We start from the raw sequence: 27,530 nt of genomic DNA, 5'->3' as shown, positions 1-27,530 counted from the left end.
CCAGGGTCTCCCTGCCTCAGCGTTTTTGGCAAGATCCTTTGTTGTGAGCTGCCCTGCGCACTGTGGGATGCTGAGCAGACACCGGGCTTCCACCCAGTAGGTGCCAGGAGCACCCCTCCCCACCAAGGTGTCTCCAGACATTGCCAATGACATTCCCTAGGGCGAACACCCTCCACTCTCCACCCCTGCCAGGTAGAGATTCACTGGCCAGGGCTCACAAAATGAGACTTTCAGGGGTGGGCCTCAGGCCTCCGCATGTATGGTCTGGCTTCACTCAGGTGACCCCAATGTGCAGCCCAGGTCGGGGGGTGAGGGAAGCACACAACCTCCCCCGGGAAAGCCAGGCGTTCTCACCTCTTCCCAGCTGGGAACGGACAAGGCATGGTCATCTGCGAAGACAGGAGGCGGCCATGGGGAAATCTATGCCCCATGGGTGCCACCCTCAGGACAGGGCAGGGCTGGGAGGGGACAGTCCCCTCCCACAGCTCCAACCATGGCAGGACAGTGGGAGGTGGCATCTGCCAGGGCTGAACACAGCAGAGGTGGTGCTGTGCGAGGCTCCCCTGTCCACACCCCACCCCACCCGCAGCGTGACCTCAGCCCAGAGCCATCCTCACCTGGGCCATAAGAGGGGCAACGTGATAGACGCTACGCTGAGTCCCAGCCTAACACACTGTTTGCCTGCCTTCTATAAAGTGAAACATCATCCATACAACCACTGCCCTCAGTTTCGTTTTGGCTTAAGATTTGATGGGCTCTGTCCATATCCACGCAACCGCATGGTATGTGTCCTTCACGCACTGCGTCTGTGGTGTGCGTGCTTACGATGCTGGACATTTTCATGATCACTTGAATGGCTACATGACATTTCATCCAGTTTACTTCTCACAACTCACTTTGCTATTTTTGACACTGTAGATAATTTAGTGATGGAATCTTTAGTAATGTAGATTTTTTTCTTCTGTCAAATCTCTTTATCATGAATTCTTAGGAATGGGACCACTAGAGCCACGGGCTTTGTGAAAGGCCACACCTTACAGCGCTGTGGCATCAGATCACCATAGGCCACACCTTTATAGTGCTGTGGCATCGGACTGCCACACTCCCCCCAACTTGGGTCTCCTGAACAGCATAGGTGAGCCTCTTCCCAGGTGGGTGCTAAAGAACACAGGTGACCCTCCCTCCCAGGCAGGGGCTGAATAGCACAGGCAGCCTCCCTTCCAGACAGACGTTAAATAGCACAGGTGAGCCTCCCTCCTGGGTAGGTGATGAACAGCACAGGTAAGACTCCCTCCCGGGCAGGTACTAAACAGCACAGGTGAGCCTCTCTCCTCGGTAGGCGCTAAACAGTACAGGCGAGTCTCCCTCCCAGGCAGGTGCCGAACAGCACAAATGAGCCTCCCTCCCTGGCAGGTACTAAATTATACAGGTGAGCCTCCTTCCCGGGCAGGTACCAACTAATACAAGTGAGCCTCCCTCCCAGGCAGGTGCAAAACAGCACCCATGAGCACCCCCCGCTGGGCAGGTGGCTCCACCAGTCCTGCAGCCCCAAGGAAGGCAATGGCGCTGCCAAGAGCGTCAGCTTTCTCCCTCACAAGCCCCTCTTGACCATGGAGAGAACCTACTTCACACCACTCCCCAGCTGTCCCGGACAACTCTGCCACACCGAGGGCGGCTTCTCCCACAGCCACCCACTCACTGCCAGTTAGGGAACCCAGATGGGCACGGGGTCCCAACAATGCTTCTCTCTCCAATACCCCTGCTGCCGAGGAGGTCTAGGTTTATGTCTGAATAAATGAGCCACTGAGAACAGCTGCCTACTAGGGTCTGATGAAGGGAGAGGGGCACACGGCGCCCGGGGATGGAGAGGGGGTTACTGGGGGAGGCTGGTGGGCTGCATTTTGCCTGAGGGCCTGGACGTGAGCCTCTGCTATTCTGTAGCACAGTATTTATGGTCAGAGACAGCACAAGGAACACGACGATGAGCTACACCAGCACCTGGTCACACCACAAGGGACAGGCACCACAACAGGTCCTATGGAGGGAGTCTCAGAAAAACCCACAAGACTGTAACATTTTAAAACTTTCCCCCACATTGTACGAATTCTTGGTTTGTCGAAGGAAGATACACAGTCTCTTAACTTCAATACTATAAATAAGTATAAGAGCATGCAAATCATATATGATGCAAACGAGCTCCATTTCAAGGTTTTCATCCTGTCTTTTCAGTCTAAAATGGGTAACCTTTGAAACTAGAGCGTCTCAGGGGAAGAGGTGGTGTGATGCAGGTCTCTGGCGCTCTTCGGGTTCTAGGTCACTAACGAAGGCCAGCGCCTGGCCTAACAGCACCTCTGGCTGACAGGAAGCCACTGCCGCTTAGCCGCTTCTAGTACTTTGTTTTATTTGGGTCCAGAGAAATAGTTAAAAATAACAGGAGGCAATGCCTCTTCCTCAACCTTGAGTCTTGCCTCACCAAAGCGCCTTGGATGCATCACTCTTAGGAAGCCCAACACGCTCGCCCGCTACACTCCCGCGGGACTGCGGGGACCCCAAGGGGAGGTTCGCAAACAAGATGAAGGTTCATCTGTCTGGCTGGGGCTGCACTAAGTGGAAGTCTTCAGGGGGCTGAGCCCCAGATTTCTTGGGAATTCTTGTGATAGGAGGGCTTAAAATGCAGGAGGTGTGGCACACTGGAAATTCATCCAGAAGCTTCTGGAGGCCACCTCATGCCAGACATGGATCCTTCAGAGCCACTAAAGCTCAGGCAAAACATGACTCTTTCCTGCCCCTCAGAACAGTCCAACCCGGGGAAGAAGGCATCAGGGAGGAAGAACCAAGCCCTGATTTCAAATAGGAGCCCTTGGAGTAGAACTAGCCAACCCCACTAAGGGCCCCCCGCCCCCAGCAGCCGTGGCAGGGGAGCAGAGCCTCTCACATGGCTCACGTGTGGCAGCCCTGGCCAGAGCCCCTGGGAGTCCACTGCTGTGGGTGCCCTGTTCTCAACACAGGGGCGGGTGGTACCTTAACAAGAACAACACAGAGATGCAAGTGACAGACACAGAGGCGGGCGGACAAGGACGGGGTGGGCGTCGAAGGCTAACCTGGTAGGTCTCTAAGCCGACTGCCGCCGGGCCCCCCCTCTCCAGGGTGTGCTATGAGTCCTAGAGAGAGGGGGACACAAAGGCAACAGTGACTCACCCCTCTGTGCCCCGCTGGGGACCCCACTGCTTGGGCCTCCAGTGCCACCCACCACTGGGAATGGGGAAGGCGTGACTCCCACATCCCAGAGGCTGCACATCATCACTGAAGAATACGGCACATCATCACTGAAGAATACGGCACATCATCACTGAAGAATACGGGGGCATCCTCGGGCCACGTGGAGAAGCGCAGCTGGCCTTGGCCTCCTTGTGGTGTCTGCTTTTCTTTGGTCTGTTTACTTGCTAGCAGCAAATTCGGTCAGAGCAACAGGGGCCTCAGACGCCCCCCAGGCCCAAAGAAGCCACCTCTCCACTACAGGCTGGTCCAGGCACACCCGGCTTCAGGCCTCACACAAGGAAAATGCTTTATTTTTGGAGACTGGTGCACACAAGCAGGCTCAGAACAAAAAGGATGTGTGCAGGGGCAACCCCGTTCCACCCTGGACGACGCAGGAGACGTGGATGGAGGAGGGCTCGTGGTTAGGAACAACCTTTGCAAGCAAGCGAGCCAGCGCTCACACTCCTCCAGCCATTATCCTGACCTTTTCCTTTCTTCCTCAGACGGCCCTAGAAACATCGGACACTGCTGCTCCCTGCTTTTAGCCAGAACGACCCCCGGCTTTACAATGCTCTCCAATGTGGGGCCGTACGCAGCTCGGCTGACAAATGCCGGAAGAAAATCAATCCCTTTTAACTGGAAAGTTTGCATCTGTGTATCTTTAGGATAACAATGCTTTGAAGCAAAATGGACAGAGGGAAATGTTAAAAGTGAGGCTGTCTATTGGTGAAAACAATCTACTTCGGCCTAAAGTTCCCCGGCCTCTGCAGCGTATCTGAGAATCCGCACTGCACAGGGGCCGAGGGGAGACCTGACCGGCGCCCTCACCTGTCCTGCAGTTGTGGAACTCCAGCGCGCTCTCGATGCGGAAGGTCTTCTCACAAGTGCCGCACCGGTACCTGTACTCGCCGTCCACCTGGTCAGAGGGACACACCGTGAGTGAGACGGCCCGGCACACAGTCCACAGAGGCCGAGCCCCCGACGCGCTGCCCGGGCGACTCCACGCCTGTGTCTGTTACGACTCTGACCTCCACCACCCTCCCGCTCTGTTTAGGAACACAAAGGATGCGTGCTCTTGCTGTTCACCTGCCTAGAAAGGGAACCCCACAACTCAGGGAGCCCCACTCCCAGCGCCTAACACTTCCATTCTCCTGAGTCTTCCTGCTGTGCTTGTGGGCATCTGACTGGGACCAGGGGCTGGCAGGTGGCCCAGGGATGCCTGGACACCCACAGCCCTCACCTCCTCTCATCTCTCCTGGGACTCTCTTCTCAGGGACGCCTGGGCACCCAGAGCCCTCGCCCGCTCTCCTCCCTCCCTCACAGCCCTCGCCCGCTCTCCTCCCTCCTGGGACTCCCTTTTTTCAGGGACGCCTGGGCACCCACAGCCCTCCCCCACTCTCCTCCCTCCCCCACTCTCCTCCCTCCCCCACTCTCCTCCCTCCCCCACTCTCCTCCCTCCCCCACTCTCCTCCCTCCCCCACTCTCCTCCCTCCCCCACTCTCCTCCCTCCCCCACTCTCCTCCCTCCCCCACAGCCCCTGCCCACTCTCCTCCCTCCCCCACTCTCCTCCCTCCTGGGATTCTTTCTTCTCATTGCAACATGGTGATTTGGTCAGTTGTCTGCCTCATCCACACAACTGGGAAGAGAACCCTGGGCTTATTTCCACCCACCTCGTTCCTGCTATGCTTGTAAGACACGTGCTGCTTTAGGCTCTCTTTGCGGCTGAACAATTTTGCACACTCTTCGCACTTAAACAGCTTGTCACCTGAGGAACCAACCAACCGAGAGCTCATTCACCACTTAGAGCATTTACTGAGAGAAGCATGCCCACGGGGGAAACGCCCCCCCAGCCGCCTTACTCCCTCCATGCAAAGGGGCTGCAGAGATGATCACCCACCAACCGCAGCCTCTCACTGGCGCAGCTCATGGGAGACGACCCAAGGAGAGGAGACTCTATGCTGTCCTCCCACCCCCGGCCCCGGGCGCCGGCCGGGCCGTGCAGACTCACCATGCGAGCGCACGTGCCTGCTCAGGTTGCTGCTGTTCTGGAAGATCTTGCTGCAGATGTTGCACTGGTAAACCCGCTTGTGCTCCCCGAGCTGTTTGATGAGCTTGCGCCGGATGCCGTGTCTGCTCGAGAGAATTAAGCTCCTCTTGAGTGTGATGGTGTTATTCTGATGATGGGTGAACCTGCCCGGGGACGTCAATAAGTTGGGAAAAGACAGGTGGGAAAAAAGTTCCAGGTTACAAGCAGCGTGGAAATGGCCTCCTTCCAAAACTTCCCAGCTAATCCCGAGCCTGTACCGAGAAAGGAGGGAATGTGCCTGGGCGTCACTCCCAGCTTCCAGGGCACCTGAAAGGGACGCCTTGAATATATAATGACATTAGGCAGCTTTAGCTGTAACAGCCACACACCTGACTGTGTTCTAACTCTGGCCACCAGAAAGCCTGGAGGTCAGTTTGTGCCTCAATTAGAATAACCACATCTGTTTTCTGCTCTTGTCACTCTGTCTTAACTCTCCTCTGTTTTACATATTATCAGTACCTGATTTTTAAAACTTCTTTTCCCTATTAAATGTATTTTTGATGGTAAGCCACCTGAACTCTTCTGGGCAATAAGATAAACTATAAATAAATAAACAGGTAACATCATTTCTGACATTATTTTGCCAACTATAAGAGGTGATCCAAAAAGGGTCCCAAAAAATGACCACCAACTTATTCAACTCCAGGGTAAAAATAACCCAAGAATCATAACTAAAACACAGGGCAATCTGTTAAATTCACTGAAATTCAAATAGCAAAGTGTTTTATCACAGCAGCATTGCGAAAGCTAGAAGCAACCCAGCTGTCCATCAATGGATGCACAAAAGATGGGGCATATGCACCATGGAATATTACTCAGTGTTGAAAAGGAAGGAAATTCTGACACAGGCTACACGTGGATGAGCCAGGGTGGAATAAGCCAGTCATATAAGGACAAATTCTGTCTGATTCCACTTCTATGACATCTCTAGAGTCATCAAATCCAGAGACAGAAAGTAGAATGGTGGGTGCCAGAGGCTGGGGGAGGGGGCTGGGGCGGGTGCTTAATGGGGACAGTGTTTCAGCTTGGGGAGATGGGAAAGTGCCACAGATGGCTGGGGGAGATGGTTGCCCAACAGTGTGACTATCCTGAATGCCACTGAATTGTGCACTTAAACATGGTTAAAATGGTTAAATTTATGCCATGCGTATTTAACCACAATAAAACGTTTCTTTAAAGCTGTTTTCACAGTGGATGCACCATTAAACTCCTGAGTTCCAGAACATTCCTGCTGCTTCCTCAGCAGGTCCGTTTCCACCTCCTCTCCTGGGGCCTTCCTGCTGGGAAGGTGCCTTCCCTCCAGAATGGCCTGGCTGCTGCCAGCACTGTCTGTCCACAGGATGGCCCCAGGTGCCAGGCAGGACTTACTTTGGAACCGAGCTGGTGTCAGTGGTGGTGGTGGCCAGCTTCCCCAGAACCAGCTCCATGATCCGCTCGTCTGGTGTTGCACTCACAGGCTCATCCGGAGGGACCTCGGTAATGATCTCTGCCACTTGCTCTGTACGAAGGGGATATGACAAGCCAAGTCACCACAAGAGCAGGGGACAAACACAGCCAAACCATGGTGACACATCGCCCCATGGGGACCACAGCCGGGCCACAGCGGTAGGCACAAATGTTGAGGTTTACACAGGGGAAAAAAGAAAAAAAAAACTGGCAATATTTTGGGATCCACACATTTACTAGTATACACAGAAAAGCAAAATGTTTTTCTTAGCCCAAACTGAAGTTATAATTTGTTATTCTTTTTTAAAACCACAACATCATAACATTACTTCAATCCCTCTTCATACCAACCAAAAATATTTTGGATATATAGCAGAAACTTAGAACTTATTTTCTGACAGAGATTTAGAAATGTTAATGCTTCTAATTAAATGTGCTAACATGAGTATAACCATTTTAGCTAACCATTTTGTACAAAAGTCAAAGATCACATCATCGCCAATACTAGAGACCCTGGCCAGAAACCTGAGACAAATGAAATAGGAGAAGATTACACCAAAAAATTCAACCACTGGTTTCTAACACTTTGCCTACTAAATGTCTTCCCAACGCAAGTAAGAATTAGTGAAATATCTACCTGACCCGCTTTCCCCCGCCCCCCATCTTCTATGCCTATTCACAGAGACGTGGGGAAACTGGCCAGGAGGCTTTCGGGTGCTCCTAAATCAGCGCCCAGCAGTGCAGAGCCGAGAAGCTGCAGACCCAGAGTGGAAAAGGGGAGGCTCAGAATATTCCACGATGGCTGCTCTTCCCAATTCTCTCTAATTCATCGAAACAATAAGGACTTCTTTTCACTCTCACAAAAGAAATCCTGGTGTACCCCAGACAGTAAAAAGAAAAACTGCCCGGTGTCAGTAACAAAGGTGAAGGGGCCGGTGGCTGAGCATCAGATCTCGTCCTCACTGTGAGGCCCACCAGGTGTGTGCTGCAGGTGGCTTGGATGGGGGCTGTGTGAGGACCACAGGGACAAGAGCCTTGCAGGGACCGCACACCCTGGAAGAGGGTCAAATGCCTCTTCAAACCCAACTGAGGATGCCGCACAATCAAAGGATGAGGGGCCTGGGAGTGACTCAGCGCCCACCCACAGGTGACAGACCAAGCACTGTTCAGCGATCAAGGAGAAGGAGTCACAGATAAACCATGTGGGCGGGTCTCCAGCCTGTATGCTGCCTGAAAGAGGCAGAGTCCATTCATGAGAAATTCCAGGATGGGTGGAATGAACTGGTACAGAAGACAGTCAGGAAAGTGGCTAACGAGACGGAAATGTCCTCTACCCTGACGGGGGTGCTGGTTTCACAGTTGTATCCATTTGTCAAAATCCAAAACCTGTATCCTTTTTAGTGTGAAATGTATTACATGGAAATTGTACTTTACTAGAGTTGATTGAGAGAAAAACAGAAGGGCTTAGAGTCTACCTTCCACGAGGCCTTTTTACACTGAGTTTTCCTGCCCTGCCCTCTGCCCCCTGTCCCGCCAGCCCTCAGGTACCAGGAGGGCTGCACCCCACGCAGGTACTCATCCCAGGAATCCACTCATCACCTGCGGGTTCCTTGTCTTCCACGATGACTAGAGGCTGCTCAGCTTTGGACGCTTTGGGTTTTCTCCCCCTTCGAGGCTTTTTCTTCTGTTCTTTGGGGGCAACATTCTCGTTCTCGGGCACTGCAGGGGGGTCCCCCCGGGGTGTGTCCTGCTCCTTCTCGGGAGCTGCTGCCTCGCTCTGGCTGCCTGGAGGAAGGCTTTTGGCTTGTTCCAAGTGGCCCAAGAGATGTTCTGCAAAGAGAGATGCAAAGGCACCATGCAATTAGGAAACCTGCCACCGTCCACACCTGCCCTGGCCTCTGGTTCCCATGTGTGTTTGTTTTCAATCTCATTTGCCAACCTTTGTATAGGCAAGTGAACTTCATTTCTACTGTGTTATTTCCTCTGCATCCAACACAATTGCTATTTTTAAAAGTAAATTAAGTGGTAAAAGCAATGGTAGGTTCACCATGAGGGCAGTTTAGTGAAAAAAGCAGACACACACACGTCTACAAAGCAAAAACCTGAGAAGGAGGTATCAAAATATGAATGTGTCCAGGCACGGTGGCTCACGCCTGTAATCCCAGCACTTTCGGAGGCTGAAGCAGGTGGATCATGTGAGGTCAGGAGTTCAAGACCAGCCTAGTAAACATGGTGAAAACCCGTCTCTAATAAAAATACAGAAAGTTAGCTGGGTGTGGTGGTGTGCATCTGTAGTCCCAGCCACCGGGGAGGCTGAGGCAGGAGAACTGCTTGAACCCGGGAGGCAGAGGTTGCAGTGAGTGAGATCGCACCATTGCACTCCAATCTGGTGATACAGCAAGACTCTGTCTCAAAAAAAAAAGAAAAGAAAGAAAGAAAAGAATTGTGCCCTAGAACTGTGAAAGCCCTGGGAGACGTAGCAGAAGCAAAATCAAAACACTATGTAACACTGCTTCCACAATCCAGAGTGCACGGAAGGACCACTGTGGGGGCGGGGGAAAAAGAAGATTCCTTGCTAAAGAGCTTACTAAAACAACAACAAAAGCAAGAAAAGCCCCAGGAAAACTAAAAAATTAAGCAATGAGCCATCAGGGTGTCAGCAGACACATACACACACACAAACTCAGGAAGAATGGAATTCCTAGATAATAACACAAGTTGAGAGGAGAAAACTGGGGGAAAATACATTTAAATGAGTAAAGAAGTGAAAAAAAAAACATAAAAAAGGCAAATATAACAAGCTGTTATGAAAAATAACCAAATAAAACTTATATAAAATAGAGACCCAAAATAAAAACACAATGTATGGATTAAACAGAAAATTAGACACAACTGAAGAGAGAACTCATAAACTAAAATGAAGAGCTGCAAAGATTACCCAGAATGTAGAAAAGTGACAAGGAGCTAGAAAAATATGAGCAGGAGCTAAGAAGACATGAAGTGTAATATAACGAGAAGGTCTAAAACATGTACGATAGGACAAAGAGAGAATAGGGAAGGAGGGCTAAACAATGGGCAAGATAAGGGTAGGGGATTATCCAGAATGAATGAAAGACATGAATCTTCAGATTCAAGATCTGAACAGGGAAAACAAATAAAAATAAAGACATAAATGATGACTCTGTTATAAATTGCAGAACTCCAAAGACAGAGGAGGTTTCAAAAGCAAACAAGTACAAGGCAGCGATTACTTATGAAGGAACAATTGTAATGACAGCAGACGTATCAAGGGCAACAATGGAAGAAAGCAGCATAACAACATCCTCACTGTGCAGAAAGAGAATAAGAATAAATCAAAAATTCAGTGAAAACCATTTCCAATGCAAATGGTTAAAAAAAGACATTTTGAGACAAAGACTGAAAAGATGGCCACTAGCAGGCCTGCCCCAGAGGAAATTCTGAAAGGCAGTAAGAGTGATTTTAGATTGAGGGTCAGAAATATAAAACAAAGGGAACTAAAGTCAAAAAAAAAAAAAAAAAAAAAAAAAAAGCCATACATAAGGAAATTAGCAAACATCATTCTAGACAATTATAAATTCAAACAGGAAAAACAGAGCAAATTCGAAAATATTTAGAATTAAACTGTGGGAGGAAGACAGCCCACACATCAAAGAGATGTATATATACTCTACCTGTTAGATGAAGCATTTTAAATATACTTATTAAATCAATTGTGTTAACTGTGTGCTTCAAATCTATATTCCTGTGATTTTTAGCCTGATTTATCAATTAAGATGTATATATTAAAAGCCCCCACCATGGAGGCAGATTTTTCTATTTCTCCTTGTAGATCTGCCAATTTTTGCCTATTATTAGACTATGTTATTAAGTGCATATAAATTTAGATGCACTGTATAATCAAAATGTGGAATGCAGCTAACATGGTTCTTAGGAAAAAATCATCCAAAATGCTTACACGAGAGAATAAAACAGCTGGAAATTAATGAGTTAAGCATCCAACTTGTTAGAAAGACACAGAATGAAAAGTGTAAAAACGAAATAATAAATAAGAGCAGAAATAAAAGTAAATATACAATAAAAAGGATCAACAAAGCCAAAAGTGGGTGCTTTGAAAAGACGAATGATATTGGTAAGTCTGGCAAGAAAAAATAGAGAATGCACAAATAACCAGTCCTAGCTGCAAAACAGAAAACAGCAGCCGTCTGTAACTACTCGTCCCCACCTATTATTGCCTTTCCATTTTTCAGTATTAGACAGCATCTATTATTTAATATGGAGGACAAGGATTTAGCTTTCTTGTAGACTATACTCTCCCTCCCAAACGCTTAGCTTCTCCACAATCCCACCAACATATTTATATCACTATTTTGGGGTAAATCAATAATCAGTGGATTCATAATTATGACCATAAAAATGTATTCACAACTGCACCAATATATGTTTATGATTCGTTTTTTGGTTTGTTTGTTTTTGAGACGGACTCTCATTCTGTCGCCAGGCTGGAGTGCAGTGGTGCAATCTTGGCTCACTACAACCTCCACCTCCAGAGTTCAAGCAATTCTCCTGCCTCAGCCTCCTGAGTAGCTGGGAGTACAGGCAGGCACCACCATGCCCAGCTAAGTTTTGTATTTTTAGTAGAGACGAGGTTTCACTATGTTGGCCAGGATGGTCTTGATCTCTTGACCTCATGATCCGCCTGCCTCAGCCTACCAAAGTGCTGGGATTACAGCCATGAGCCACTGGGCCCGGTCTTTATTTATTTATTTTTTTTGAAACGGAGTCTCACTCTGTCGCCCAGGCTGGAGTGCAGTGGTGCAATTTCGGCTCACTGCAGCCCTTGCTTCCCAGGTTCAAGCCATTCTCCTGTCTCAGCCTCTCAGGTATCTGGGACTACAGGCACACATCATCATGCCTGGCTAATTTTTGTATTTTTAGTAGAGATGGGGTTTCACCACGATGGCCAGACTGGTCTCAAATTCCTGACTTCAGGTGAACAACCTGCCTTGGCCTCCCAAAGTGCTGCCATTACAGGTGTGAGCCACCATGCCTGGACCAATTCTTTTTTTTTTTTTTTTTTTTTTTTTTTTTTTTTTTTTGAGACAGAGTCTCGCTCTGTCCCCCAGGCTGGAGTGCAGTGGCTGGATCTCAGCTCACTGCAAGCTCCGCCTCCCCGGTTCACGCCATTCTCCTGCCTCAGCCTCCTGAGTAGCTGGGACTACAGGCACCTGCCACCATGCCCAGCTAGTTTTTTGTATTTTTTTAGTAGAGACGGGGTTTCACCATGTTAGCCAGGATGGTCTCGATCTCCTGACCTCGTGATCCGCCCGTCTTGGCCTCCCAAAGTTCTGGGATTACAGGCTTGAACCACCACGCCTGGCCCTTTTTTTTTTTTTTTCTAAGTATATATATATAACCTTCATTTGCTCTGAAGTTAATTATTGCCTTACTTTTTATTAATAACATTTGCTTACTTTTTTCTATGTTTTTATTACTAATTGATCCCTAAACTCTGCCAGAAGTATAACTCTTTCGTCTACAAACATATCAGTTAATGCTCTATTTCCTTCTTTTCTTTTCCTTTTTGAGCCATTATTCCTGGAGCCCTTGCTGCTGCTCCAATCTGGACCAGGTGTCTGTCCTTGAACTAGGGAACATCTCTTGTCCTACAATCTCCTTCACCAGCAACCTGGGCATTCCCTTTGCTCCTTTCCCGCAAAGGATCCTCTCTTGTATCCTACACGCAGTGGACGTGTGCCATCTTTTCTGGCCATCCAGAACTGTGAAACATCCTTGTGATGTTTTGCTAACTTCTGAGCCCCACCTTTCCCAAAACACTCCTTTCCCAAACTGGCCCAGCACAATCCATCTCAAGAGGAACACACAACCCCTCAGCCTGAAAAAGAGAAACACAGCCCCTCCCATCTCAGGGAGGTCACACAGCCCCTCCCACCTCAGGGAGGTCACACAGCCCCTCCCACCTCAGGGAGGTCACACAGCCCCTCCTATCTCAGGGGGGTCACACAGCCCCTCCTATCTCAGGGGGGTCACACAGCCCCTCCCATCTCAGGGAGGTCACACAGCCCCTCCCATCTCAGGGGGGTCACACAGCCCCTCCCATCTCAGGGAGGTCACACAGTCCCTCCTATCTCAGGGAGGTCACACAGCCCCTCCCCCCTCCCAGGGACACACACACACACACACACACACACACACACACGCAGCCCCTCCCCCCTCACAGGGACACACACACACAGCCCCTCCCCGCTCACACGCCCGCCGCCTTTGGGGCTGCTCCTCAGTCTCCTCCTTCCTGGGCTCGGCTTCCCAGTCCTGGGCTCCTGAACCATGGATTTTCTTGAGAAGCCCCCCAGCGAGAGGCTGCCACAGAAGGCAGAGCTGTCACCTGGAAGGAATGCTCGGGACTCCTCTGGTAATCTGGGTGGCAGAGGCTGGGCTGCCCGAGTACCTGACTCCAGCCCTCAAGGCAGCCGTCCTGTGGGCAGGGACTCCTGCCTCTGTTTACTCATCCCTGAAATGGAGTCACGGTTGTATTGCATGGTGTTGATACAAGGCAGTGTCTGTAGGACCTGGCAATGAGGGGTCTTAGTCACCATCAGCCTCACTGTAAGGGGAGCCCGAGTACCACGCCTTACGTAGTTGATGACATACAAGTAGAATTTGACTGAAAATATGAAGGAATTTCTTTTTTCTTCACTCAAAACTAGTTATCAGGAAGAAAAACAAATGAGCAGCATCTGTCTGGCTTTGTGGAGGGGACCGCCCAGTGCAGGCAGCACCCTCCCGCTGTGCAGCACCTACCATGGGTCTCCATGAGGTCCGCGGTGTGCTCTGCACAAACGTGGCATTTCTAGAAAACCCAACCGCCTGCTCTGCTATTTATGTCTTGGTGACAGACACAAAATGCTTCTCACCAAGCAGAGGGCAAAGTGACACGTGCGTAAATTCATTACAGCCAAGATGAGTAGGAGGTCTCAGGAACGTGTGACCAGGTAGCTAAAGTCTGCTGGTATCAGCATAGTGGCTGTCCCAGTCACTCCTCACAACCGCACTGCCTGGAACCCTGCCAGGCCTGGGGCCTCTGAGCATGTTCCACATGTGACAAACGCCACAAACTGTTTCCATGCGACTCCCCCATGGTTTATTTGACGTGAGTCTTTCTTCACTACACATTAGCCTCATAAGAGGCTTGTAGAAAAATCAGCTCCCTAAGACAAATAAACAAAGTTCCCAGGGCACTGCAGAAGCTGGAAATGTGTTCAATTCTTTCCCAGCTGCCTTAAATTGGTATGTCAACCTGAGTAGATAAAAATGTTTTGCAGGCCGGGTGCAGTGGCTCACGCCTGTAAACCTAGTACTTTGGGAGGCCGAGGCAGATGGACTGCTTGAGCCCAGGAGTTTGAGCCAGCCTGGGTGAAACCCTGTCTCTACAAAAAATATACAAAAATTCGCTGGGCGTGGTGGCACATCCCTGTGGTCCCAGCTACTCAGGAGGCTGACGTGGGAGGATCGCTTGAGCCTGGCAGGTCAAGGCTGCAGTGAGCCATGATCATGCCACTGCACTCCAGCCTGGACAACAGAGCCAGACCTTGTCTCAAAAAAAGAAAAAAAATGTCTGGCAGATAAAGAAACGGTGGAAGGGGCCGTCAAGCGGAAACAACATAGGCAAGACGGCACAACAGATGCCATGGCTGGCTCCTGGCCCCTGCCAGCGCCAGAGTCAAGGCGCCCAGCTGAAATGCAACTTCCACAACCAGGAGGAGTGAGGCCTGCAGAGGTTGGGGGTGGGAAGCGGGACTGCCCAGAAGCTTTAAACCCCGAGAAAGCCTTGGTTCTGGCGACTACACTGTGGGGCAGTGGGGCAGACAGGGCAAAGCTGGGGACATCCCGACAGCCGCAGACAGGTGACAGCGTAAGTCAGAGGGAGCTCGACACAGGAGTTTTACAATGGGGGCTCCCCACACGTCTTCCTTACCGTTGAGGAGCTGCAGCTCCAGGAAGGTGGTGGAACACACTTTACACGCCCACTGGCTGGGCTCCGACTCCACGGGGGCGCTGTTTTCCGGGGTGCCTGCAGCTTCAAAAGACATGAGAGGAGAAGAAGGTGACCCCCAGGCAGCTCATGTCTCCCCGAATCCCGGCCCGGCTGTGTGCTGAGAGGTGGTGATGACAGTGATGACAGCAGCTGATGGGCCTGTGGTCACTCCACATGACAGACACCATTTTCAGAGCTTTACACACATGGTTGATTCGGCCATGTGACTGTCCCCTTTGCACAGATGAGGCAACTGAGCACAGAGACATGCCTGCTGCAGGGTCACCAGTCGCAGAGCTGAGAACTCCTCCAAGAAGCCAGTCCAGAGGGACCAGGTTTGTCCCTTACATGACTTCACGAGAAAAATGCATCCTAAAGAACCAAGCGTAATTCCCCTAGCTCTCACTGGCTCATAGAATAAGAGACAGTGGAACCCAAAACAGCCAGCCAGTGGCGCCCCCGTGTGTGGCTGGGCTGCTGCTCCCGCCCAGCGCTGTCCAGCAGACTTTCTGTGGATGACTGACGTTCTCCATAGCTGGTATCCAGCAAGGCAGCCGGTAACCAGATGTGGCTCATGTTCCAGGAAGTAAGTGTTTAATTTTACTAAATTTGAACTTAATTTTACACAGACACCTGAGATAGGGGGCCACTATCCCAGGAAGCACCTCTCTCCCTCAGCCCACACCACACAGGAATCTGGGGAGAGACAGCTAGGCTGAGAGTACATGACATGTGGTGTAAACCTGGCTATAAAGATAACTACAGGCACCTTTTAACAAAAAAGTCACTGATGCTCTTGTGCAACCTAAAACTGGGAGGCATTTTAAGTGAGCGTGCCACAATCTGGCCCAGGCCAGTTTCTCTACAATTCATCTGGCAGCTCTATGGGCCAGCCCACGGCAGGACCCCTGCCCATCACTTTGACTCTAATCATGATACAGCCTGGATTGAAGTTCATCACCCACGGCAAACTCTAGGGGCCACTCCCAAAGACAAACTCTCCTGGGTCTTTAAAAAATAATCCAGAACTACAACTGCACATGCATTCAGCGCTAGAAAAAAACATGTATCTTTTCATATTCAAAACCAGCACTAAAGATGCAATGAATAAAAGGAAAAGATAGACATTACTGCTATCACCGTTTGCAAGCATGTTCTGAGTTTTCATAAGATAACAAGAAGAGGTATAAATGTAACATGAAATTTTTTGTCATACTAAAAATAAAGAAAGAGCAGAAAGAGCGTATGTGTGCGGGGGGAACCCTGCCAGCAGGGCACTTTTCCGGGACATCCCGTCCCCACCAGCTTCTGCTCCCTTTTACGCTTGCTCTCTGAGAATCCACTGCTTGAAGAATCCCAAAATATCAAGGACAAATGGAAATCAGAACCAAATTCCCATTTCTCACTCACCTTCCCAAACATACACAGGTTCCAAAGAGAGAAAGACACTCACATATAAGTTTCAGAAAAAGAGGACAAGGGCCCAGGTTAGCTGAAAGCCACCACTTCTGAATAAGGAGAATTTCTTCTAATCCACGTGGGCCCTTGTCTCCGGCAATAAGCCTCCACACCCCCACAAGCGCCGGTTCTCCTCAACTTGGTGCTCAGCTAAGTAAAGAGGACTAGAAAAACTTGTCATGATGACTATCCGCTCATCAAGAGAAGTACTCAGGATTTTCTGAATATTAATTGTAAAAGATAAGAATTCTTAAGAAAAAATATTAGTTAACAGGAGGCAATTCTTGACTGCCAATCATTTAAATATCCAACAAAAGAGAAGTGTCTCAACAAAATCTAACACCATACAGCTTTAAAGTGATGCCAGAGATAGTACCAGTAGGGAAAAGGCTTAAGATGTGGTGAGCCAGACTGTGCACGCAAAGAAAAGTAAGCAGTAAGATGGGAGGTGCAGCGAGAGCTCCGCTATGCAAAAATGCAGAGTTTTTTAAAAAAAAAAAAAGGAACAGCAAAGCTACAGCACAGCAAACAGTCTGGCATTCCAGTGGGCAGGGCTGACTACAGGGCAGCACCAGAGAACTTCCTGGGATGAAGTCGAGGTCTGTAAGTCAACTGTGGTGGAGTTCAGACAACTGTAGACACTCAAAAGTCTCTAGGCCGGGCGCGGTGGCTCAAGCCTGTAATCCCAGCACTTTGGGAGGCCGAGACGGGTGGATCACAAGGTCAGGAGATCGAGACCATCCTGGCTAACCCGGTGAAACCCCGTCTCTACTAAAAAATACAAAAAACTAGCCGGGCGAGGTGGCGGGCGCCTGTAGTCCCAGCTACTCGGGAGGCTGAGGCAGGAGAATGGCATGAACCCGGGAGGCGGAGCTTGCAGTGAGCTGAGATCCGGCCACTGCACTCCAGCCTGGGTGACAGAGCGAGACCCCGTCTCAAAAAAAAAAAAAAAAAAAGTCTCTAAACTGGCAGGGACAGTGGCTCACGCCTGTAATCCCAGCACTTTGGGAGGCCCAGGCGGGTGGATTACTTGAGGCCAGGAGCTCAAGACCAGGCTGGGCAACATGGCAAAACCCCGTCTCTACTAAAATATGCACAAATTAGCTACGCGTGGTGGCATGCGCCTGTAATTTCAGCTTCTTGGGAGGCTGAGGCACGAGAATTGCTTGAACTTGGGAGGCAGAGGTTGCAGTGAGCCGAGATCACACCACTGCACTCCAGCCTGGGCAACAGACCCAGACTCCATCTCAAAAAAAAGCTCTGAACTGTATACTTAAAATCATTGAGTCTTACTGTATGTAAACTATATGTCATCAGTGCTGGTTTTTAAAATACAGGGGCCAGTGAGGTGGCTCATGCCTGTAATCCCAGCACTTTGGGAGGCTGAGGCGGGCGGATCACTTCAGGTCAGGAGTTCAACACCAGCCTGGCCAACATGGCGAAACCCCATCTCTACTAAAAATAGAAAAATTAGCTGGGAGTGATGGTACATGCCTGTAATCCCAGCTACTGGGGAGGCTGAGGCAAGAGAATTACTTGAACTGGGAGGTGGAGGTTGCAGAGAGCTGAGATTGGGCCACTACATTCCAGCCTGGGTGACAGAGCAAGACTGTCTCAAAAAAATAAAATTAAAATAAAATAAAAAATACAGGCCGGGCGCAGTGGCTCAAGACTGTAATCCCAGCACTTTGGGAGGCCGAGACAGGCGGATCACGAGGTCAGGAGATCAAGACCATCCTGGCTAACACGGTGAAACCCCGTCTCTACTAAAAAAAAAAATACAAAAAACTAGCCAGGTGAGGTGGTGGGCGCCTGTAGTCCCAGCTACTCGGGAGACTGAGGCAGGAGAATGGCGTGAACCCGGGAGGCGGAGCTTGCAGTGAGCCGAGATCGCGCCACTGCACTCCAGCCTGGGCGACAGAGCGAGACGCTGTCTCAAAAATAAAATAAAATAAAATAAAAAATACTAGAAAATGTGAATCATATGGCAACAACAGTTGAGTTAGAACAGTGATGCTCTGTGTGACTGAACAGTTTCCCCAATGTTATAAAATGTGTTTGTATTTTACTTTTTTCATCAGAAAGGTGATTTTGAAAATTTTCTCTTTGAAACCCAGGTATGTTTCAGAAGGTGAGTGAGAAATGGGACTCTGGCTCTGATTTCCATTTGTCCATGATCTTGTGGGATTCTTCAAGCAGCAGCTTCTCAGAGCAAGTGTAAAAGGGAGTAGAAGCTGGTGGGGATGGGATGTCTCATAACAACGCTCTACTGGCAGGGTGCCACCACCACACTCTCCTCCTGGGCCCCATGCTCTCTCCCATGAAGATCCAGGATGCTTCTTGGGCTGCCCCCTCCATCAGTCAGCAGGTTCAGGTTCTTGTAAAGAGAGAAAATCAATCTTAATTTGAGCTCAAAAAAAGATAAGGCCAGGCACAGTGGTTCACACCTGGAATCCCAGCACTTTGGAAGGTGGGAGGATTGCCTGAATCCAGGAGTTCAAGACCAGCCTAGGCAACACAGTGAGACCCATCTCTACTAAAAATTAAAATTAAAAAAATTAGCTGGGTGTGGTGGCACATCCCTGTGGTCCCAGCTACTAGGGAGGCTGAGATGGGAAGATCACTTGAGCCCAGGAGGGCAGCTGCAGTGAGCCACGATCATGCCACTGCACTCCAGCCTGGGCGAGAGTGCCAGACCCTATCTCAAAAAACAACAAAAAAAGAAAAGGAACTAGAAAAGTAAATCCACTACCAGAATAAAATAAGTAACTTTTAAAGGGATGTGTTACTGCTCCTTTAGTATAAAACCAAACTTTTCTCTGTATTTAGAAGACAGCTCTGCTGATTTGCAAAACTGACTGATTTCTATACAAAGATGTATGTTTGGAGCAAATGAAAGAGACAGAATTAAGTCAATGAGTCTTAGGAGCTCTCATGCTCACCAAGAAAGACTCGGCCACCATAATAAGTAATTTACAGGAAGACGGTTCCTGGGTTCGTCGGCCGCCAGTACGGTTCTAGGAGCACACCAATGGCCCTGGAGGCCACTCACATCACTCTGCCTACGCCCACTGGGCCAGAGGTGCAACAATGCCACCAAAGGCCTCCTTTCCTCCCATCACGTAGGAGCGTTCTCTCTGGGAGTGTCCACCCCAGAGGCCGTGTCGCTGAGCAGGAGTGGAATTACACAGTTACCCTAGAACTCCAGGCCTTCACGTGTCCAGTCTAAACAGTGAGAACTGGGCAAGTGGCCAGCTTTCCAGATGTTTCTAGCCTCTCTTCGAAGGTCTTGTTATCTATTGAGATACTCATTTCTGAGAAGTGGGCAGTGTTGGGCTCCAGTGCATAGCTTCAGCTGGGGGAGGTGCTCAACACACACACAGGCTCTGGTGGACCCCGGGTGCACTGGGCAGGCAGGGCTCTAGAAGCACCACTGTGCCTGGAGAGGGACCCCTGGCGGCTCAGGGAGGAGGGGCCCAGGGCAAGGAGCCAGGTAGGTGGCAGAGGATGAGAGGCAGTGTGTGTGTAGGTAGCGGGGGCGATGACGCGGCTGCTGGGTTGCTGTTTGAACAATCAGCAGGTGGACCCCAAGGAAAGCCCACCAAGGCAGCCGGCGACACTTCAAGGGCCAAGCCAGAGCTCAACAGGGGCTCTCTAGGGAAGGGAAGGAGGAACCCAACCGACCAGTGAGTGGACAGGAATCATGATGTTCACTACCTCTCTAGAAATAACTGCTTGCCATTTGTCCCCAAACACAAGCGACCATTCTAAAAAGCATTTCTGAAATCTAAGAGTAACTGAGTTGTTTATTTATTTCCCCAATTATAAACCCTGTTGAGGTTTAAGCTATGCTTAAGTGACCAATGCTCCCATTTACGCAGACTGTCCTGGTCGAATTATGACAAGTGTCCTTTCATTCTGAGAAGTTTTAGGGAGGAATCGGAATTACCCTAGGAACTCTGGAATCAGGAGGCGACTCTGTTGAACACCACAGTCCCAGGCTGACTCCACTTAAATCTACTGTTTCAAACTCAGCTCCAGATTAAAGGGTCTCCAGCAGGTAAAATGAATACAAAACACCTGTAGCTCCAATAAGGGGTGGCAACTTTTGCTTTGACCTTAGCCTTGAGAGTGGTGAGGGCAACCCCCAGGATATAAGCTGATAAGCGGGTAAATGGCCAAGGACAGCATCTCAGAACCCAAACCCCAGCATGGCTGCAGTCTGGGCTGGCCATGGGCACACATGCTGCCAGCTGCCTAGGCCTTCAGGAATTCCAGACACAAGCAGCTCAGGTCCCGAAGATCACAGTCACTTGGGTCTGCTCAGAGAGCCCAGCCTCGCAGGACTTGGAAATGGCCCCTGACCCAGCGGGCACCACCACGGGGGCCTTTCTCACGCGGGGCCAGGCCAGGCACCTGGTTTTGGCAGAGCCACGAGGGTGGGGCTAGGAGCCGCTGGGTAAAGGGCAGTGGGTTTCTCCAAGTTCTTTTTGTCCTTTTCATTCTTAAAGAACTCCCCACAAAGCCACAGTCTTTCTCCGTGAAGGGTGCAAAGTCTTTACCAACCTGGCCGAAGAGGACGCTGCCACCACTGCAGGCCCTAGAAGGAGCCGCCCCACCTGGCTCCTTGCCGACACTCCCCGGCAGCATCCCCAGCGGCCCCTCTCCACCCAGCCCTCACATGGCCCATAGTGGGTTCAATAGTGGCTCCCCAAAATTCACATCCACCCACCACCTTTGGGAGAGGATCTGTGCAGATGCCATCAAGTTAAGGTGAGAATGTAATGGACTGGGGAGGCCTGAATCCACTGACAGGTGGCCTTATGAAGAGAGGACACAGAGACATGGGGGAAAAGACAGGCAGAGACCGGAGTGACACAGCCACAAGCCAAGGGATGCAAAAGGCCGCTGTGCCGGCCACCACCAGAGGTTGGGGAGAGTCCCGGGACAGATTCTCCCTCAGAGTGCCCAGAAGGAACCAGCCCTGCTGACACCCTGACCATGGACGTCTGGCCTCCAGCACTGTGAGAGGCACATTTCTGACGTGAAGCCACTGGGCTGCTGGTGTTTTATGAGGACAGCACAGCGCTGGGACACTCCCACACAGCCTGTCGCAGACCTGGGATTAGGGACAACCAGGGGCATTTTACAAAGCCTCAAACATACTGACCAACAGGACAGACCAGAACCTTCCAAATACGTTAAGAATCTTACGCTACCGAGCTACTAACATTTTGGATTACACTGCATTTATAAAACAAGGAAACAATGCTCATATGAGAATCAGGTCATTTGGTTTGGGGGGGATCAGGCGAGTCAATATCTATTTCTCCCCCTTGAGCAAATAATCTTCATGCCAACAATAAATAACATTTGCTCCGCTGGGTAGTGCCAGCTTCAGCCGTATGAAATTGCTGTTTTGCAGGTCAAAAGGAATTTCATAGAGTTTCTTCAGGTTTCATGAGGAGGATCTCTGTCAAAACACCCGCAACATGGATGAGAAAGATTTAAAGTTCAACAGCCCTGCTTGATGGGCAAAGTGATGCCCCGACCCCGGCTTAGCAGGACAGGCACTGTGATCTGCTTTTCCAGCAGGAATGCTAGATATGGGCAGATCACACCCATAACCTTCACTAGGGCTTTCTTTGAACATGCAGGCACACACACACAGGTACACACAGGTGCGCGCACGCACACACACACACACAGGTATGCACATGCGTGCACGCGCGCACACACACACACAGGTACGCACATGCACAGACGCGCGCGCGCGCGCACACACACACACACACACACAGACACTCCCCCCAACTCTGGGAGGCGGCCATTGCACGGTGAACAGCAACACTGGAGCCAGGTGCCAGGAACCAATCCTGATTTCTTCATCTACTCTACTGTGACCTGGGGTCAGTTCCTAAACCTCTCTGTGCTATTTCCTCTGGCTAAAGACAGGGCTAGTACCCCAGCCTCATAGGATTAGGAGGATGAGTCACTGGACGTAGCCCCAAGGGCAGAGCTAAGCAGTCATGCACCACGTAACAAGGTTTCAGTCAATGACAGTGGTCCCATGAGATTCTAATACAGTATTTTTCCTCTATTACCTCGTCTATGTTTACATAAACAAATACCATGCATCACAGTTGCCCACAGCATGCAGTACAGTCACATGTTGGACAGGTTGGTAGCTAGGACAACAGGTTACACGGCACAGCCTGGGTGGCTAGCAGGCCATGCCATCAAGGTGCGCGAGAGTGCACTCTACAACGCGCCAAAGACAATGCCATCGCCCCAGGATACATTTCTGAGAACGCATCTCTGTTGTTAAACACTGCCTCACTGTGTTAGCTTGTGTTACATCCACGTGCCCAAACTGACCAAGGATGTTTGACAAGCAGACAGACAGACCCGACTCTCCACCCCTCCACTCTCTGCATCCCAGCAGCTGGCCCAGCACAACCCATCTCATCAGTGTGGGGTCAGCACAGAGCCAAGGGGCCATAACCCCTCCGGCCAGGCATGAGGGAAGGTGGGCTCTGGATCAGGGGCTGCCACGTACCATGGGCGCCAGAGCCGGCCTGCTTCAGCATGGGCTTGTCCATCTTCTTGGCATAGAAGGCCGCGTACCACACGCGCAGCTCGGTGCCCGGGGGGATGTCTCTGGAGGTGGTGAAGTACACGTCGCTGCCGTGCTGGTAAGCCGTCAGGTTCTGGTGCTCAGCCTCCGCCGCCGGCCGCACCAGCATCATCCAGTTGCAGTCATCCTCATTGGAGGTGTCGAAGCACACGGGGTGCCCGTCCTTCTGGAACACCTGAGGGTGAGTCAGCCCGCGGAGAAGCCAGGAAAATGGCTGATTACCCATCTGCGTGTCAGCGTGTCGGGGGCGGGTGCTGAGGAACCCATCTAGACAGTGCCACCTCAGAGGCCATAAGGGCTCCTGTATGGGATGCTGAGGTGTTTACAATGGTGAGGAGGGTCACAGGTAGACCATGTGGTTTGGATGGGTCAAGTTAGTCACAGGCAAAAGGAGGCAGCAGACACAGCCTATGTGTCATCATACATCACACAGCAGTCTATGTGTCATCTGGATACCTGAGTGTTACTCGCGGCCCAGGTGCGGAACTCAAGTTCAAATCAGGTTCTAGTGGGTCTGGGGATATTGAAGTTCTAGTCCTGGTCCAGGTCGGCTTTGGGCTATCTGAGCTCCACTCCTAGTCCACGCGTCATAGGGACACCTAGGCTCTCCAGATGGCCCAGTGGGAACTGGGACAGAGTTCTAATCCCAGCTCCACCACAGGATGCTGGGTTCCTCCGGCTGGCTACCTCCCTGTCTATCAAACAACACCATTGCTTTATGGATTAAATGCAGGCAGGAAGCAGGGAGAAAAACTTACATATTTTGAAGTTCAAATCAACCACACGACTATAGGAGGGTTTTGTTCCTTATTTTCTGATGCCATGATCTGAGCTCTTCCTCCCTGCAGGAAGACAGCTCTCCCCTCTCCTGAGCTTTTCCTAGAGAGGCCTCTCTAAGGACGGAGCCCTTGGAAGTGAGAGGCGAGGGTGGGGGACCACCAGGTACCTAATGACCACCAGTTGCTGAGGAAGGCATGCTCCCAGCTGGTGGCACCATCCCTCTGGTGGGCACAGTCCAGCTGAACGCTGGTGCGTGCACTGAGAACAACCCGCTACGAGGCGATGACCTGCAAAATCGCGTAGCTGAAAGACCACCAAAATGGGCACAAAAGGCTTCTTTTATTAAAGGGGCCTCACCCCCAACCGTGCACCCACTGCATACATTGACTGGATAGGTGCTGCAAAGGACAGGCAGGTAGCCAACGGCCTTTCAGAGGCTGTACTGGGTATTGTTACATATTTCTTCAACTTAAAACAGCCTTTTCTTTCCTTCTTTCCTTCCTTCCTTTCCTTCCTTCCCTCCCTCCCTTCCCTTCCTTCCCTCCCTCCCTTCCCTTCCTTCCCTCCCTGCCCTCCCTTCCTTTCTTCCTTCCTTCCGTCTCTTTTTGTAAACAACTCAAGTGCCTTTCCTTTTTTCCCCTTTTTGCTGCAATCTGCCTTATAAGCTCAGGTTTTCAAAGGGCTTCCAAAAACCCAAGCTTGTCCACTTCATCTGCCTGTCCTAAAACAAGCGGATCCCTTTCAAGGGTCTCTAAGAAAAGTTTGCTAACTAACAACCCATTCCTCATTTGTTTATTTCACAGATATTTCTGAAGCCTGGCTGGCTTGGGGTACTATCGTATCCCTGAGGGCAGACATGGAAACAGTCAAAAACTCGCCTCGCCTGGCCTCATAGGCCTTCCAGAGGGCTCATTTTTTACGTATGCTAAAGCCTGCCTTGCGATATACATACATTTTAGTTTTCTTGAGTTCACGTCAAAGTAGAGAACCACTTTCTTCTCTCAGTCTGATGTGCTTTTTAGAGCTACCAAACTTCGTACTGTTGCCCAAGGTCTCATCACTGCCTAAACAAACACCTTCCCTTTGAAAGGGCTTTGCAAACCACCATACGCTCTGCACAGGTGTGAAAAGAACTGGAGTGATGGACCCCTGCAAGACACTGCCTTGTAAAGCCTGCAACAGCAACGGAGGTCGTTTAAGACAGCTGGAGTCAGCATTTGGCGTTTCTCCTGCGTATGTTTTAAATACACTCTTTAATGTTCTGCAAAACTGAAAATTACAAAATACCAACTTAATATTGATGCTCTCGCAATGTAAAAAGAAACGTTTCCTTGGAAATTAAGCAGACCTACAATGTTTAGAGCTATTTTCAAGGAATTGACAAATCATGGAAACTCGGTGGTTCACTCCCCATTCCCACATAGGAACGCCAGAAAAATACCCGGTTCCTGAGCTCCTGTTTGGCAACAGCCTTTACCTTCAGGGGAAACGCGGACTCCTTTTCCCATTTGGCGACCCTCCTGGACTCAAAGGGACCGAACTGTGTCCGCTTGACGAGCTGAGTGATGGCAAACACTCCCTCGGCTCCGTCTTCCAGTCGTCTGATCTCCAAGTTGGGAGGAAGGGATGACCTGGAAATGGAATAAAACAAGACTCAAAAGAGAGCACGCACACCTGGGGACCGACTCGTTAAGATAACCTAAAAGCTCGCCCTCACTGACCGCCAGGGGTCTTCTGAAATAAAATTCTCCAGGTGATAAAATAGAAGCCTCCTGGTGGCTCACACCTGTAATCCCAGCACGCACTTTGGAAGGCCGAGGTGGGAAGACTGAATGAGTCCAGGAGTTTGAGACCAGCCTGGGCAACATGGTGAAACGCTGTCTCTACAAAAAATACAAAAAATTAGCTGGGCATGGTGGCGTGTGCCTGTAGTCCCAGCTACTTAGGAGGCTAAGGCAGGATGGCTTGAGCCCGGGAGTTCAAGACTGCAGTGAGCCGAGATTGTGCCACTGCACTGTAGCTTGGGTGACAGCACAGGACCCTGTCTCAAAGAAAAAGAAAACAGAAGCCTTCCTAATAGGTGCTGAATGAAGACTGAGGCTGAGGTTGTGATGATGCCCTCGGGCTGTGGCAATCTAGCCATAATCTTGTGGCCTTAGCTACACGAGGCCGACCACAAGGCCCTCCTGAGATTCACCCAGAGCACACCATGGCAGGGCTGTTTACTGAAGGATGGATTTCACTCCCCGTGGGAAAGACAGTGACAACAGGTGCATCTCTGGTGGGGCTGCTATGGGACAGGAAAGGGTCAGACTGGCGTGGGGACCAGCGATGGAGGGGGGATCACAGGGAACTTGCTGCTGAGGAGCCGTAGGAACAGCACCCCGAGAGAGACGCAAGGGCCATGGGTGTCCCAAAGAGAAAGAGTTTCCAGCCAAGTGGAGCAGGCCAGTTTTACTGAGGATGTGATCTCTTTAACTGAAGTAGAAGAATGTCAAGGACAGGGTGTGGGGAGGAAGGCATAGGAGCCAGGACGAGCCCATGACACGTCCAGAACAGAGGCGGACATGGGGTATCCAGCACACAGGCCCCTCAGACAGAGGCAGACGTGGGGTCCCCAGAGCATAGACTCCTCCGACAGAGGTGGAAATGGGGTCCCCAGAACACAGATCCCTCCAACAGAGGCGGACATGGTGTCCCCAGAGCACAGACCTCTCAGGGCGGGCAGGAGGCCGCTGAGACGAGGAGCCAGCCCAGAGGGTCCAACTGCAGGACCAAGGGTTTCAGCTGAATTTTCATGGGCAACAGGCAGCCTCTGAGGGTTCTGGGGAAGAGGGGGGTTGATGGGAAGAGGGGGGTTGATCCGCTCTCTACTTTAGGCTGAAACATTAATCTCTTTGTTTTGAATCACACTAAGAAGAATACAAATGAACGGTGTTGTGAGGCAGTGGGGAGGCTCCTGGAAACAGTCCTGGAAAGACGGTGACCATCTGTGCAGCAGCAGCACATGCCAGGTACCGTCACCCACAACACCACAGCCACCCCACAGGAACCGCCATCCTCTCCCCTTTACAGAGGCCACCGAGGTCTGGAGAGGAGTGCCTTGCCCAAGCTCACCTGCCCGGGGCCACCAGGTGGCACAGTCTTCCCCAAGTGAGGGTGGAACGGCAGGGCAGCTACTGCCCACTGAGCTGCCTCACCAGGCCTGCAGGGGCTGCCTCCGGAAGCTGCTGTGGGTCAGCCCCGTCCTGTCCTCATGACCCCCATCCCCTGCCCCGCCTGCATGTGCATGTGTCCGCTGGCAGGCCAAGACCTGGAATGCAGAGAAGCCAACGAGCAGACCTCCAGCTTGGCCACTGGTGTTCAGCACATCAACCACCTTGGCCAGTCCATTCTTCTGCAGCCTCCACAATGTGTCAGGAACAGCTGGGCTCCAGCTAAGAACCCTGGAGTGGATCAAAGAAACTCACTCTGGAGCTTCGAAGTGCGTGTTTTGGCGCATCCCGGCAGCAAGGCTGCTCAGCTCACAGAGGGAAGGGAATCGCTGGCACTCACTCAGAGTGCCTCTGTTCTCCCTCGGGCTCCTTCCTCCCCGTCTGCAGACACGAAGACTGCTAGGCTCCTGCCGCAGCTGGCATATGGACAGGCCCGGGACCGTGAAAGCAGCTCACGGCGGTCACTCACCTTGCCCTGCTTAACACAAAGGAGTCTTTGACCATGACCACTGGGCCTAGCTCGGGACATTCGGAGTCGTGGTACTGGCTGCAGTCTTCACACCCTGCAAGCAGACA

General features: G+C 50.8%; 1 protein-coding gene across 2 annotated transcripts in view; it reads right to left on the bottom strand.

Moving 5' to 3' along the window:
- PRDM15 (PR/SET domain 15) overlaps nucleotides 1-27,530 on the bottom strand; it is a 76,234-nt gene that overhangs the window by 27,917 nt on the left and 20,787 nt on the right. The window contains exons 3-12 of one of the 2 annotated variants that reach the window (XM_050785691.1): nucleotides 27,424-27,517; nucleotides 25,217-25,370; nucleotides 22,882-23,134; nucleotides 14,805-14,906; nucleotides 8,390-8,620; nucleotides 6,713-6,842; nucleotides 5,267-5,448; nucleotides 4,929-5,023; nucleotides 4,087-4,174; nucleotides 3,102-3,161 (exon numbers count right to left, since the gene is read on the bottom strand). In XM_050785691.1, the coding sequence (XP_050641648.1) occupies nucleotides 3,102-3,161; nucleotides 4,087-4,174; nucleotides 4,929-5,023; nucleotides 5,267-5,448; nucleotides 6,713-6,842; nucleotides 8,390-8,620; nucleotides 14,805-14,906; nucleotides 22,882-23,134; nucleotides 25,217-25,370; nucleotides 27,424-27,517 (1,389 nt within the window). The remainder of the gene's footprint in view (nucleotides 1-3,101; nucleotides 3,162-4,086; nucleotides 4,175-4,928; nucleotides 5,024-5,266; nucleotides 5,449-6,712; nucleotides 6,843-8,389; nucleotides 8,621-14,804; nucleotides 14,907-22,881; nucleotides 23,135-25,216; nucleotides 25,371-27,423; nucleotides 27,518-27,530) is intronic. The other variant, XM_050785692.1, reaches the window with a different exon arrangement.

This window comes from Macaca thibetana, chromosome 3 (genome assembly GCF_024542745.1).
Source record: "Macaca thibetana thibetana isolate TM-01 chromosome 3, ASM2454274v1, whole genome shotgun sequence".
Classification (NCBI taxonomy): Eukaryota; Metazoa; Chordata; class Mammalia; order Primates; family Cercopithecidae; genus Macaca; species Macaca thibetana.
The sequence above is the reverse complement of the archived record's forward strand: the minus strand, read 5'-3'. Positions and strand labels throughout refer to the sequence as shown.